This window comes from Colletotrichum jinshuiense, chromosome 4 (assembly GCF_051148585.1).
Source record: "Colletotrichum jinshuiense chromosome 4, complete sequence".
Classification (NCBI taxonomy): domain Eukaryota; kingdom Fungi; phylum Ascomycota; class Sordariomycetes; order Glomerellales; family Glomerellaceae; genus Colletotrichum; species Colletotrichum jinshuiense.
In genome coordinates, this window is record NC_139311.1 from 3,280,791 (window position 1) to 3,293,685 (window position 12,895).

The window sequence follows — 12,895 nt, forward strand, 5'->3', positions numbered from 1 at the left end:
CCGTATGTCGTATCATTAGAATGCTCTCGGTATTATTTGATTTTGAATCAACAACCGAGCCATGTGCACAGTTCGATCCCACAGTTGATGATCCAGACATCGTTTGGAAGGGCGGTGGAAGCTGCACTTAGATCTGACTCATTCTACCAGTTACTTCTTCGCATCAGATTACTCGATATTTCACACAAGCACAGATCATGTCACCAGAAATATGAAGGGACCAACTGGGATTATACGTTACCCTCTTGGTAGTCAATCGGTCGACAGGTTCAACATACATATACCCAACATACACACATACACACACACACACAGAGAGAGAGAGAGAGAGAGAGAGAGAGAGAGAGAGAGAGAGAGAGAGAGAGAGAGAGAGAGAGAGAGAGAGAGAGAGAGAGAGAGAGAGAGAGAGAGAGAGAGAGAGAGAGAGAGAGAGAGAGAGAGAGAGAGATAGAGAGCGGTGTGTCCGCACGTTTTTGAGTAAGCTGTACATTGCTATTTCCTGTACTAAGTAAGTTTCGATGGATGCCAGAAAGCCGTCTCTCCCACATCACAGGTGCAATAGCAAACTTGCGCGATTGAGACTCAATCCACCCCAAACCGCACCCAGCCTACAATTAGCGACAGACCAAGCCATGCTGCCCTCAAATAACATTTGCAGGCAAGAACAATGTGGTTTAGCTAAGCAGGAGTTATCTCGCATTGAGCACGGGCCTCAACCCGCCTCACGCAGCATATCACCACCAAAACACCACCACTTCACACAATCAACTCTACAACAACCAAACATTGTCCGATCAACTCCAAAATCGATACAGATGCTAAAAAACACAAAAAGAACATGTTCCGATACCGGGAATCGAACCCGGATCTCTCCGGAAAATCAGTCAGATGAATGAAAGCGGAGTATGCTAACCGCTACACCATATCGGATTGTGATTGGGGACGACGAGTTTTGACTTACCAAGGATATCCTACCGTACCTCATTGGTTGCCGCAAGAGCAGGATGGCCGAGAACGGCATAGTGGGCAAGGGCGGTATGTTCGAGTCAGACGCGCACAGAGCCTGATTCATTCGGCGTTTGGCAGCCAGTAAAGTCACAGGAGAGACAGACAATCAAGCCCAGGCTATGATGACATGTTTAACAGGCTACTTTTTGCTACAGATATGATATTGTATAGAGCATGTATGGAAAGCCAAAGCAATGCTTAGACTCGAGGTGGGAGTCTATCTTTGCGGTTCCTGGCCACCACGAAGCTTAGAGAACGATTTCGCATACCATCTGCTGCCAGCTGACAGCCGTGTGGGCTTACGAAGCATTGACTGGGAAGAATTTGCTTGGGAGGCTCCTGGATGCCTGGGAGCTGAGAAGGATAGTGTCAGGAATCTATCTATACAGCCGAGTCGAGACACTCAACCTTCTTCCAGACGGGCAACTAACTCAAAGACGCTGAGAAGACATGGCGTGCCGCTTGTCTCCCGTCAGATTGTCATCCCGCCACGGGCAAGGTTTCACATTAGCAAAATTTCGGACGCAGCGGCATCGTCATCTTGGCAGGAAGCCGGACCAAGCCTGAATGCATTCGTGAGGCACCAAGCCAAGCATCGCGACAAGACAAAGGTGCCAATGGAATGCCAATTGTCTAATTACTGCATGTATTCAAGCCAGAGTGCATCTCCACAGCCGGCGAAGATCACGATCTGTCCAACTTTGTGGTGATTTGGGGGTACGACACCGCCTGGCCACCCAGTAACCGGCGCATCGTGTTCACAGCGGTGGGTGGCAGGCTCTTGCTGACAAGGCCGGCGGCCAGCTCTCTCACCCAGTCCAACACACCCCTCGACGGCCTTGACCAAAACAGGTAATGAAACGACAATACTTGCAGTGGGAGGAATCCGTCCCCACCGCGGCCCACCAAGGAAGCGCCCCGCCTTAGGGCTCGCCTACGGAGGAGATGAGTTACGTTGCAGGAAGAAAAGAGCGAGAGACTGTGTCGCTCAGAGCGACGCGTGAAGGCCTTTTTGCTTTCTTGTCAGATCATTGGCTTTCCGATGTTCGGATGCCGCGGCGAATGGCGCCAGGACCATGCAGGGCGGAAATGGTCCGGACTCGGGGACTAGTCGGGGACTAGAATTTTTCTAGAAGAACAGAGGCCCCACTTATCGTGTTGCTGCGGGCTCGGACCATCTGGGCCCCGATCCGACGCTAGGGCCAAGTTGTCCAGACGGATCAGTCAGCTGAACGGAGCCACCAAATGAGGAACGTTGGCTGTGGAGCCTAATGGACGGACGGCCGTCTGATTGCCTGCCAGCTCAACAAGTACCGTTCACAGAAAACCTTGGCTTTTGGGGAATCTCGCGGGATTGGATTCCCGTAAGCCAGCGACAGAAGAAAAAGATGAACATCGGTTGCTGATGGGGGAAATTCCGACGAGGTCGAGCCAATCCCGAGACCGGAGCGTGGCTCCAACACCGAGCATGATGGAGGGTGAAAATTATTTCATCCTTGCGGCACAGACGAGCATGACGAAACACGGCCAGCCGTTCGGTTCCTGCCGTAACAGTAGGCGTGTATTTCTTGGGTGGTCGAATCCGACAATTATTGGCCGCCATTTCTCGTCAAACCTTTCCTACACCAGGATAGGCCTTCACACCAACTTCCTCGCTCGCCTGCGTCACGTCACGACTGGCGACACCCTTCCGCGGAGATGCAAATTTCTCATTCTCAAGGATCCGAGGCAAGCATCCATTAGTGCGTCGCTAACGTCGCCTTACCGTGCTGTCCGCAGGGGTGCCACACAACGCTAAAGCTCATTCGTCGTGGGATTGTCTCTCGCAGGACTTTGCGCTCTTCTCAACACGATATCCGCTTTCACTCCTCCTGTCCTGTCGCTGTTGCGGCACTTCGTCTGCTCCCGTCGCCGATCATCACGTCGCTACCGCTCGAAGGCCTGGGCGATGCTAGAGCCCGGGCTGCCAGCCAGTCCACCAAAGGCTTCAGCGCGGGGATTGCAATCTAGCAATGCCCTTTTCGGTCCTGTGCCATGTACAAATGCCCCAGCTTGGCGATCATCAATGGGTCGTCGTGCCGGGGTCGCTGCTGGATGGCTTCTCATTTCCAGGCCCCAAGGGGATTTCCCACCACGAATCGACTCTCCTAGCCTGTTGTGTCAAAAACCACATCGTCGCCTGTTTCCTTCCATGAACAGCTCTCACTTCGTGATGGACGACCAACAAGCCGCCTCACCACGCACCCTGACGGACGGCGGCAAGACCGTTTCCAACGGTTCGCCGGGCAGAGGTACATGGATCCTAGGTACCTCGATGGCACTTGATGGAGGGGCGTTGGTTTGGGTGTGCCGCGCAACTGGGCACCAGGTTGGAACCTCTCCGCCGCCCGGATGCTGGCTGGAGCTCAGGTGATCTGAAAATTTGACCGATGCAAACGTGGCTCCGCTCCCGTTCAAAGCCCGGCCCCAGCTTCGTCTGATGACCGCCAGAGTCGACCAGTAGCCAGCTGCACCGGCTGCCGCGAAAACGCCTGGGACGTCCTACGTCTGGAAGGTCTGGTGAAATGACCTCCTTTGCGTCAAGGATGGATGGCCGTGGTGGTGATGCTCGTGGACAGAATCGGTCCGTGGTCTGGGTGTTGTTTCCCAACCCGCAAGGAGATGCTTGTGGAGCATCTCCGGTTCGGAGCCTGGGAGATTGTTCTGAAGGAACCTTAACATTGCATCACTTTCCAGGGTCCAGACAATCTGCTACTATCGCAAACCCGCTGCGTCTAGGCTTGAACAGTGGAACTAGGCAGAAGGGACAATTGCATCGCGCATCACGATGAATATAAATACCGCCCCCTATCCTCCAATGACGCGCATCCCCGGCCAAGTCCTCGGCCGTCTTCTTCCTCGGCCGGCGAGCGACCCATCTCGCGAGATTCGTCATGAATGGTGATACAAAGCCCTCGCACAAGTTTTCGAGTCAGCGTTTGGATTCTCTTGGACCTGCCGTCGCAGTGCATATCCAGCCAGGGTTGGCGAATTTGTGCCGCTTTGGAACCCCTGCCACAGCGATCCGACGGGGATGGCTTTGGATGTTGTGAAGGGCAGGTTTCCCCGAAGCGACCACTTCCCTGAGCTTCGAGATGAGAGCCAACGAGCCAAGAGACGAGTGATACGGGCAAGTCCTGGTCAGACACGACGAGACGTGCAATCGCGCCAGGAAACGTGGTGAAAAGCGAGCCCGTGGTCGGAAGAAAAGCCACAAGGCTCAATATCGCATAGGGCGCGATGGACAGCCACATCCTTCCAACATCACTTACTCTATTCTCTACGTGGGTCACTCGTGGCCACGGACGGAAAGGAGGTTCTGGACCAATAATTGCCCACTTTACAGGACGAGGCAAGTGCCTTGCTTTCTGGCCAGCTTCCCACCCTTTCTCCACGGGCGAATCTTCATGTTAATGCTTCGTGTGCCACAAAAACATGCCAGTTGGGCCAGGGGGCGAGTGGTTTGGGGCCGCCTCCCTAACACCCCGTAGTGTAGAGCGGAAGTGACCTGGAACCAAGTACCCGTTGGCGCAGGGCCATATAACCAGTCCCACCCCAATGTCCCGACTGGACACAGAAGACGGTTTTTGAAAAGCTTTTCGGACTCTCCAACCATACTCTCTTCATCCTTTGAACCCCGTGTCGGCGCTGCGCATATCTGATCGGCAAGAAACGCCGCGCAGATCCAGACAACGTAACGTCGAGAGCCGTGCAAGCCGTCAAAACAGCTACGGCGAACGACAGGGCGGCCAAGACAGCGCTACCACAACGACATCACGCTGCAAGCCATCATCACGCCCGCCCACAAAACGTACACCTCTACGACCGACCCCCCACCGTCAGAAGCGGGGTTCTTGAGCTGAGTTGAGCTGAGTTGCTGCTCTTCTGCAGCGCCCCCCATACGCCAGACTCGAAATCACCATTCCTTTCTTGGGTTATCTCTTGGGGCAAAGAAACATCCCACCCACTCATCCACCCCCATCCTCCCATCCCTCCCCTCGTCATCGTGTTCTGCTGGCTGTCGTCGAGGTCTCACAACGTACGGACACCTCTGGCTGGCTTTCGACAAAGAGAACTTTGACCCCACGTGGCCATCGTCATCTGCTGCTGACCAGATCCTCTCTTTTCTCCTTTGCTCTCGCATCCTTGGGGGGTGGCTAACCACTGCCACGTTCTCAAAGTCGTGGGTCGGAAAGAGAGGAGAAAAGACGGGGAGAGAGAGAGAGAGCCAGAGCCAAACAGGGCAGAAAGAAAAAAACAGGGCTTGACCTTAGCCTACCTACCATCCAAACTTTTGTTGCACCAGCATCTGCACCAAAACGTGGAGAAGACCTTTCAAGTCAGTCCAGCATCTGCCACCGGAGGAAACGAGACAGAAAAAAAGAGAGAGAGGAGAGAGACAAGCAGGTCCCGTCCTGTCAACGTGCGCGGACGCACAGGAGCAGAGCATCCCGTCCTTTTTAAAAGGACCATCGACCTAGTCGAGCTTGGCCTACAGCATCCCCACACACCCCGTCGCGCACTCTCCTGATCTCTCTCGCTCTCACCCCCCTCCCTGAATCCCCTCCATCCCCACCGTCTCTTACCATCCCTCACCCCTCTCCACTCGCCGCTGCACGCCCACTCCCACGCCGGCGGCCCTGTTCGGTGGTGTCTGGGTCTAGGCGAATGGCTGGAGTGCGCCCCCCCTCTGTCTGGCAGTTTATTATCATTACATAAAAGACCGCCGCTCTCTTCCATTTCCTTACACACTGCAACCTCTCATCGCTGCGTCCCTTATCTCTGGGCTGGCAAAAAACAGCTGTCAAAGGTTCAACTGAAGCTCAATTGCGCCCGCTTGGATGCCTCTCCCCCCAGTCACAGTCTCAGCAGCGCACCGCTCTGTACCTTATCTTGCGGCTGCTTAGATTCTCCCATCCTTTCCAGGTCCCGTCTACCACGCTGCCGGTTTCGCCCCAATTCCTGTGCGGGCGCTCGTAGGCGCCACTGGCAACTTCTGCCCCGGATATCCCTTATTCGGGCATTTTTTTACGACCCCGTCCCTGCTTGTCATCTCCTTTGCGCCCGCAACCACGCGCAAACACCCATACAACGAACACTTCCAGAACATCGTAGGGCTGGTAGTGTGGAACGCCCGACGTCACAACGGCGTCCTATCTACAGATCCTCCCGTGCCTGCTGCCGTAGCCGCCGCCCGCTGCTACTGCTGCTGCTGCTGCCGACCGGCATCCTGCCTCAACCCCCGGAAGAGATAAGGCATGGCAGATAAGATGTCAATCGACAACAAAGATCCCGTCAAGGAGGACACTCCCGAGTCCATGGGCTCTAGTCCCGAGGCCGACCACAATGCCGCGGCCAACGGCACCTCGGCCGGCGCCAATGCGGCCACGGAGAACCAGCAACCCAAACGAAAGGGTGGTCGTAAGCCGGTAAGCACATACTTTCTCGTCGTCTCAATATCCTCCCTACCCCGATGCAATGCAATCAACACCAACATTTCCCCAGACCTAGGTCTGTGTCACACAGTCCTAAGGTTTCACCCGGGACGAAACTTTGTGCCGCCCCGGCTCCCGTCCAACCCAAAGGCTAACATGCTACACCAAAGATCTACGCTACGTCTGAGGAACGTAAGCAGCGCAACCGTCAGGCTCAGGCCGCCTTTCGCGAGCGCCGCACCGAGTACATCAAGCAGCTCGAGGAAGCCATCCGCGTCCATGAGTCCAATCTGCACAACCTCCAGGCGGCTCATCGGACCGCTGCCGATGAGTGTCTGATGCTGCGCTACAAGAACTCCCTGTTGGAACGCATCCTCTTGGAGAAGGGTAAGCCCACGCCGCATCATGTCGCCGGCAATCCTTTTTTGCTGATCATGTTATTCAGGCATCGACGTCCAGGCTGAGCTGCGAGCCAAAACCGGCAGCCCCAACCTGGGACCGACCCATGCGCCCCAGAACATGGTTCAACCACCGCCCATCCAGCGCGCCATCTTGAACCGACACCATCAGTCCCGGAGGTCAAACTCGAGCATCGCCCCGAAGCTCGAGCCCGGCATCAGCCCTCTGCCCCCGCCAATACAGGCGTCTCATTCGGCCGCATCGCCCAAGGGCCGCCCTACGCCATCGTCGCACTCCAACTCTCCCACGAACACGGCGCCGTATGGCGGCCAGCAAGCCCTGTCGCCGGCAGCCTCCGAACACGGTCCGCTCCGCGCAGCCATGCAACCGTCCATGAAGTCTCAGCTCAGCCCCATGGCCCCCATGAACCCGGCCGCTCGAGCTCACATGATGTCCGGCGGCCCCCCCCGGGTCGGCCACAACGGCTCATATTATCCGACACCTGCATTCCAAAACCACATTGAGCAACTAGGTAAGTCCGGCCCCTCTCCGGCCCGGAGGTTCATGTCGTCCAAGGCCTAACACATGAGTACAGAACAAGAATATGATGCACCCGCAGACATGATTGAGGATTCCGAGATCGATACCCCGAGCGGTCCCGGTCCATATCCCAGCGCCTTTTCCGGCGACACACCACAGCAGATGATGGCGTCCCCGGCCTCTGTGGGCCCGGGCCAGCACATGACGTCGCAGTCCGAATCTGCACAGCCTGCTCACACGAGCCAGGGAGCATACCCTTCCATGACCCAGCTCTTGGATACCGGCATTGACTGGGACCCCTTCGGACTGAGCGCCAGCATGGCCTTCCCGTCACAATTTTCTTTCGACACGAGCAACATGCGGTAACACTACGCCCCCGGCTGGATCTGAACCATAGATCCGATCACTTTTCGCTCGGACCGATGGGGGTCTGCAGGCGTGGCCACTGTGTGACGAAAGACGAAAAAAACGGTGTAAGGGATTGGATTTCAAAAATGTTTCTTCACGGCCGGTTGCGGCCAACTTGTCTTATTTTCACAAAAAGAAAAGAAAAAAAGAAGGGGGGGGAAAATCGGGCACAAAAAAGTAATCACATATGAAATGGAGGGGGGAGGGTTGCGGCGAGCGAAAAGACTCGATACCCGGAACGACACGACATCAGCATTCGGACGGCGAGATTGTTTTTCTTGGGCGAAGCATGTAGCAGGCGTCCCTAATCACAACAAAGCGAAAGGGGGACACACACCAAAAAAACCAAAATTCAAAGGATGGCTTCAATACCCGCGCCGCGGTCATCTACGGGAAATGCGACCACGACATAAAAAAGTACCAACACAAACATCTTTCTGTCTCTTTTTTTTCTTCTCTTTCCTTCTCTCTGTCCCCTCGGACACGGACAGTCAGTCAACTGGGCGGCGGAAATACCCCACGGGAGGTTGGGCGGCCTGCAGTAACTTGTCCATGGTATACATTTTACTTTTTGTTGTTGTTGGGATGGGGGCCATCGCCAGAGAAGGAGGCCCCGCCCCTTGTTTTGTTTTTTTAGTGGCGTTTTTATCATCACACAACGATGTGTATAGGGAAACAGGAGGGACAAAAAAGTATTTTTATTCTGGCTTCAAAAGTTTTATCATTTCTCCCCCTCCCACCAGCTTGGATCTCGGTGCGAATTGTTAGTGAAGCGGTTCTGGACATCCAGATCCAGATGTGGCCATCCTGCGGATGGTTCGTCGTCGTCTTCGTCGTCGTCGTCGCCGAAAAAGAAATCCGGCCGTGAGGGTCCAGATCGGCCGGCGGCGGAAGAGTGGGACACGGGATCTATGGGATCAGAAGGATTAGGGAGGGGGGGATAGATGGATGGGGTATTTGCGAAATCCACGTCATTCATCACGTCTCGGCCTGCCGAACTGACGGCATGGTTCCGTACCGGTTTCCCTTGGCTAGATTCGAGTCACTGGCCGAACAAAATGGCCTTGGCTGCGGCGGCGGCATATTGCGTTTTCTTCCCGTTGTGTGTCCCCCTCCCCTTTTCTTGGCTGGACGCCTATGCATCACGAGCAAGCGATTGAAATTGCGTGGCAAGCGTTCTTCTGCCAGTCGATTGGGCCCCGTCTTCCCCAGCCGGCCGGTGGGGAGGCGGGCGGGTAGGCGGCATGGCACTGCACGGTTGGTGCAATCTTCGTCATGTATTCTCAATATTCGTTCTCATCCGGTCACATGACGTGCCCGGCGGCTGCTGCTGCTCTCCCACATGTACTTAGGTAATAGCCATATGGGACTCCCGGCCGGGGATTGAGCTCTTGACTCGAGAGGGCGGGCTCGGGCAGGGGCCCCGGGGTCACGGGAATCACATTGTGTGTAAATTTCCCCCCCTAGGGGATTTTTCCAGAATACTTGGCCATGTCCAACGACACGTGGATCGGGGGGAGAGGGGCGTGTACTCGGGTGTACGTGTGCTTGTGTGTTAAAGTTGGGCATGAAGCTTGTGTTTCCTCCTGCAGGCGAGGCTCGCCATGGGGTTTGCCCTTTCTCGGACCAAGGAACGGGACTCGGGGGTCCGCTCAGGCACGTATTTGCTTGGCCGGCCTGGCTGTTCCTGGATCGTCGTTGGTTTTTCTTGGTCATGAGGTGTCAGATGTGCATTCACACCCGCCCCGTAACCATGTTCCATGGGCGGGTTGTACGTAGCGTAGCGTAGCTTGGACATGTTTTATTTTTTCCCCCTAGCCCCACGAGCCCAATAGAAACGATGTAAACCGGAACTGTTTAGTAAGAACCCGGACCCTCTGGCACTTGGCAGGGAACCTCCCGGGCAGGCATCTTCTTTGATTGATAAAATGGGCTGTATGGCGGAGAGGAGGGGGAGGGGCCAAGGCGTGATGGGCAGTGACCTGGGGGGGGGGGGGATGGCACCTGGTGTGTGTGTAAAGAAAATGTGCCTAGTTGGAAACCTTTTTTTGCGTGAATCTGGGGACCCCGTCTCGTTTGATTGACTGCATGCCACGGCACACTTGCGCGCGCGGTCTTTGGTGATGGGGAAGTGGGGAGCGATCACCTAATGGTAATGTCGGCGGCATGGGCCACCGCCGTCCACGGGGGGGGGATAGAGAGAGTTCGCGAGGGGGGCTCCACCGAGGGCATTCGGGATTACGTAAGTAGGACTTTTGGATCGATGCGAGGGGTGAGAAAAGGTTACCCCTTGGGGAATGGGGTGAAGCGGAAGTTCCCTGGGCTGTGGGGAGGGCGGCTGAAGGAGGAGGATGCCGATGGGTGATGGTGAGGACAGAGGGAGGAGACGGAGATTGGAGTCCGGTTGGCCGGGGGGACTCATGGTCGGGACGACCGGGAGGTGGGGACGTGGTTTCGGAATGCCGTTGGATGGGCTTTGGGCGATGCTTGTGGTGATGGGCCGGAGGGGCCTGGGCATGCGGTCGTCTGGATGGGATCCGTGGTGACGGGGTGATGGTACGTGGATTGCTTGGCTCTCAAGCAGGCCAGGGCGGCCGGTTAGATTGGTCGGTGATGACCTCCCACGGGGTGATGATGACGATGTGGACGACCTTCGCTTGGGAAACCAGGCAGAAGCGAGAGTGTGTGTTTGTCAGCTCGCGGTCTAGACTCTCGGGGCGTAGGGCAGCATGGCCTGAGCCAAGACGTACTGCCCAGGCGAGACGGGGTATAGCCCGCATCGTCAACACTGCGGGCGTGGTTTCCATGATTTCAGAACTGTGGCTTGGGATATTACTCACTCTTGCTGTTATTGGAAGTCGTTGTCTTGGCTCTGCTTTGCACGTTGTGAGCTGGACTATTCTTGGAACCGATGCGGTTTCGATGACGGAGGGGTGTGATATTGGGAACAAAAGAGTCGCCGGGGTGGCTGGCTCGAGAAGACAAGAGGAACGTCTCCAGCTCGCTCATCCGTATTTGATATTGCCAAGCTCTCCTACTTTGCTGGCATTTGAGAGGCTCTTCAGATGATGGATTGCTCGCCTAGTTTGTGGAACTCCGTATAGCTGATCACGGGCAAGAACGTAGCTCCCGTCGACCTTGCGATAATTGTTGTTCTGACTGTCCCAAGAAATGAACGTGGTCTCCAATTGTCTGAATCAAATCCCTGATCAAAGGTGTTCTTTTCAACTAGTCACTGTCAGTTGGTTAGACACTGTCTTCATTTCCGGTTTAACAAACTTGAAAAATTGCCTCGTATCAGCAATGTTCTTCGTTTCATCAACAGTGCCTCGTTGTGCTCCATCTAACTTGCCGTTGCTACTACAAGTAACGACACGAACCGGTGCCTCTGAGCCTCATACCCTCTTCAACTAGGATGGATCGAACGCCAAAGGCAACAGGCATGTCAAGCATAATAGCCAAAAACGAGTTCGAAGGAAGTATTTTCTTCGGCAGCAGGACGTCGCTGGGCCTCTTGGTAGCAAAGAACCTTCGTCCTTGGTGGTGTATTTTAATGAGGATGAGCTCACAAATGCAGTGCTTCATTTCGGAGGGCCTGATGGCGATCGGGGAGTTGGAGGAGATTGAAGCCCTCCTTGGGCTTCTTACATAAAGAGTGGAGGCCGTAGCACCCCAATGCTATAATTACTGAAGTAAGTGACAATCGCTACTGCTCTGTTAGTCTACTCGTTTCAAGAACGCACTACATGCTCGGCTTGGACCGGAGGGGGGGCTGCTGAGCATGACTACGGTCGAGGTACAATAGAGATCAAGGTGCAATAGAGGCCGAGGTGTTTTTCCTTTGCACCAGCAAACCAGTTCAAGACCACTACGGTGGTGACTATTCTACCTAATAATATAATTTGCCATGACTATTGTTTTCTCGCTGGAGCGCACTGAGCTCACATCAGTTGGCTGTATGTACACAGGTTCACAAACGGCAGGAACTGGAAAATATCAACATGAGAAACACAAGAGTCTAGCTATTGCATTGCCACGTTACGACACTGCAGCAGTGATCATAAATGTCCGACGACTAATGGTGATCTCGAGGGATTTTGTACTTTTTCGTCGAATTCTGGGTTGAATGGTAAATTTGCCCTCGTAATGGGATTTCATATTTTCACTCAGAATACGGACAAAATGTTTTTGGGCTTATGTGAATGCGGCCCAAGTGGAAACACCAGAGGAAAGAAAAAGGGTAAAATCGGAAAATGAAGAGTTGGTCCCACCACAGGATTATACAACATCAATAATGGAGGGGGAGAAAAACAGAGGCGTGACGTCTTCAAGGTGGCCAGATATACGTGGCTTCATTTCATCCCTTCTTGCCTGTTTTTGAACAACACCAATATCAAGAGATGCTCCGCCGAGACGGGATACAACAAAATAAATAAACAAACACACTGACTTACCAATGGCACCCTACCTCACCCTCCCCCCCTAATTTTGGACAAGCCAACCCCAGACATCTACAACAGGGGAACCGAGCCCGCAACAGCAACCTCCGAGATTTACCAGCCGTAATTTACAAAAAGGTCGACATACCCAGAGATGAAACTGAAAGGGTGGTAAAGCTTCTGCGCTGCATCTATGGTCGGTTCACCCAGCAACGGCGGGATGCCACCCGCGACCTGAAGTTCACGATCACACACAAAACCGAAAATCAAAAGAATAAGATAAACGTTTTAATAGTGGCGGAAGAATCGTCAGTAACAAAAAACTGGCTCGAACGAGCAATCACTCTATGCAAGTAAATGTGTGAGAATGCCGAGTGATCGCGGGAGATAGGGTGAGAGGTGGACAAAAGTGAAACCCAACATCCAGGCAGGCAGTAGAAATCAAATACCCAATATACCCTCAAACCGATGTAGAACACGTAAGAACAGAAAATCCATCGAGATACACAGACTCAAGGACGTGATGGTGTCGGTGGTGGATGCACCATACCCCGACCCCCGAGTTCACCCTTCACAGGGAAGCGAGATCACGAAGCCATCACCCTCGACTCCATCGATGCCCTCAAC

At 54.4% G+C, this 12,895-nt stretch overlaps 1 protein-coding gene across 1 annotated transcript; it reads left to right on the forward strand.

Moving 5' to 3' along the window:
• Positions 1-6,305: 6,305 nt before the first annotated feature.
• On the forward strand, positions 6,306-7,787 carry EsH8_IV_000808 (MeaB bZIP transcription factor; the record flags this gene model as incomplete). The annotated part of the gene is made up of 4 exons (XM_083265698.1): positions 6,306-6,476; positions 6,653-6,869; positions 6,928-7,413; positions 7,477-7,787. 4 exons carry the CDS (start codon positions 6,306-6,308, stop codon positions 7,785-7,787), a joined length of 1,185 nt encoding a protein of 394 aa, XP_083124593.1.
• Between the last annotated feature and the right edge of the window lie 5,108 nt (positions 7,788-12,895).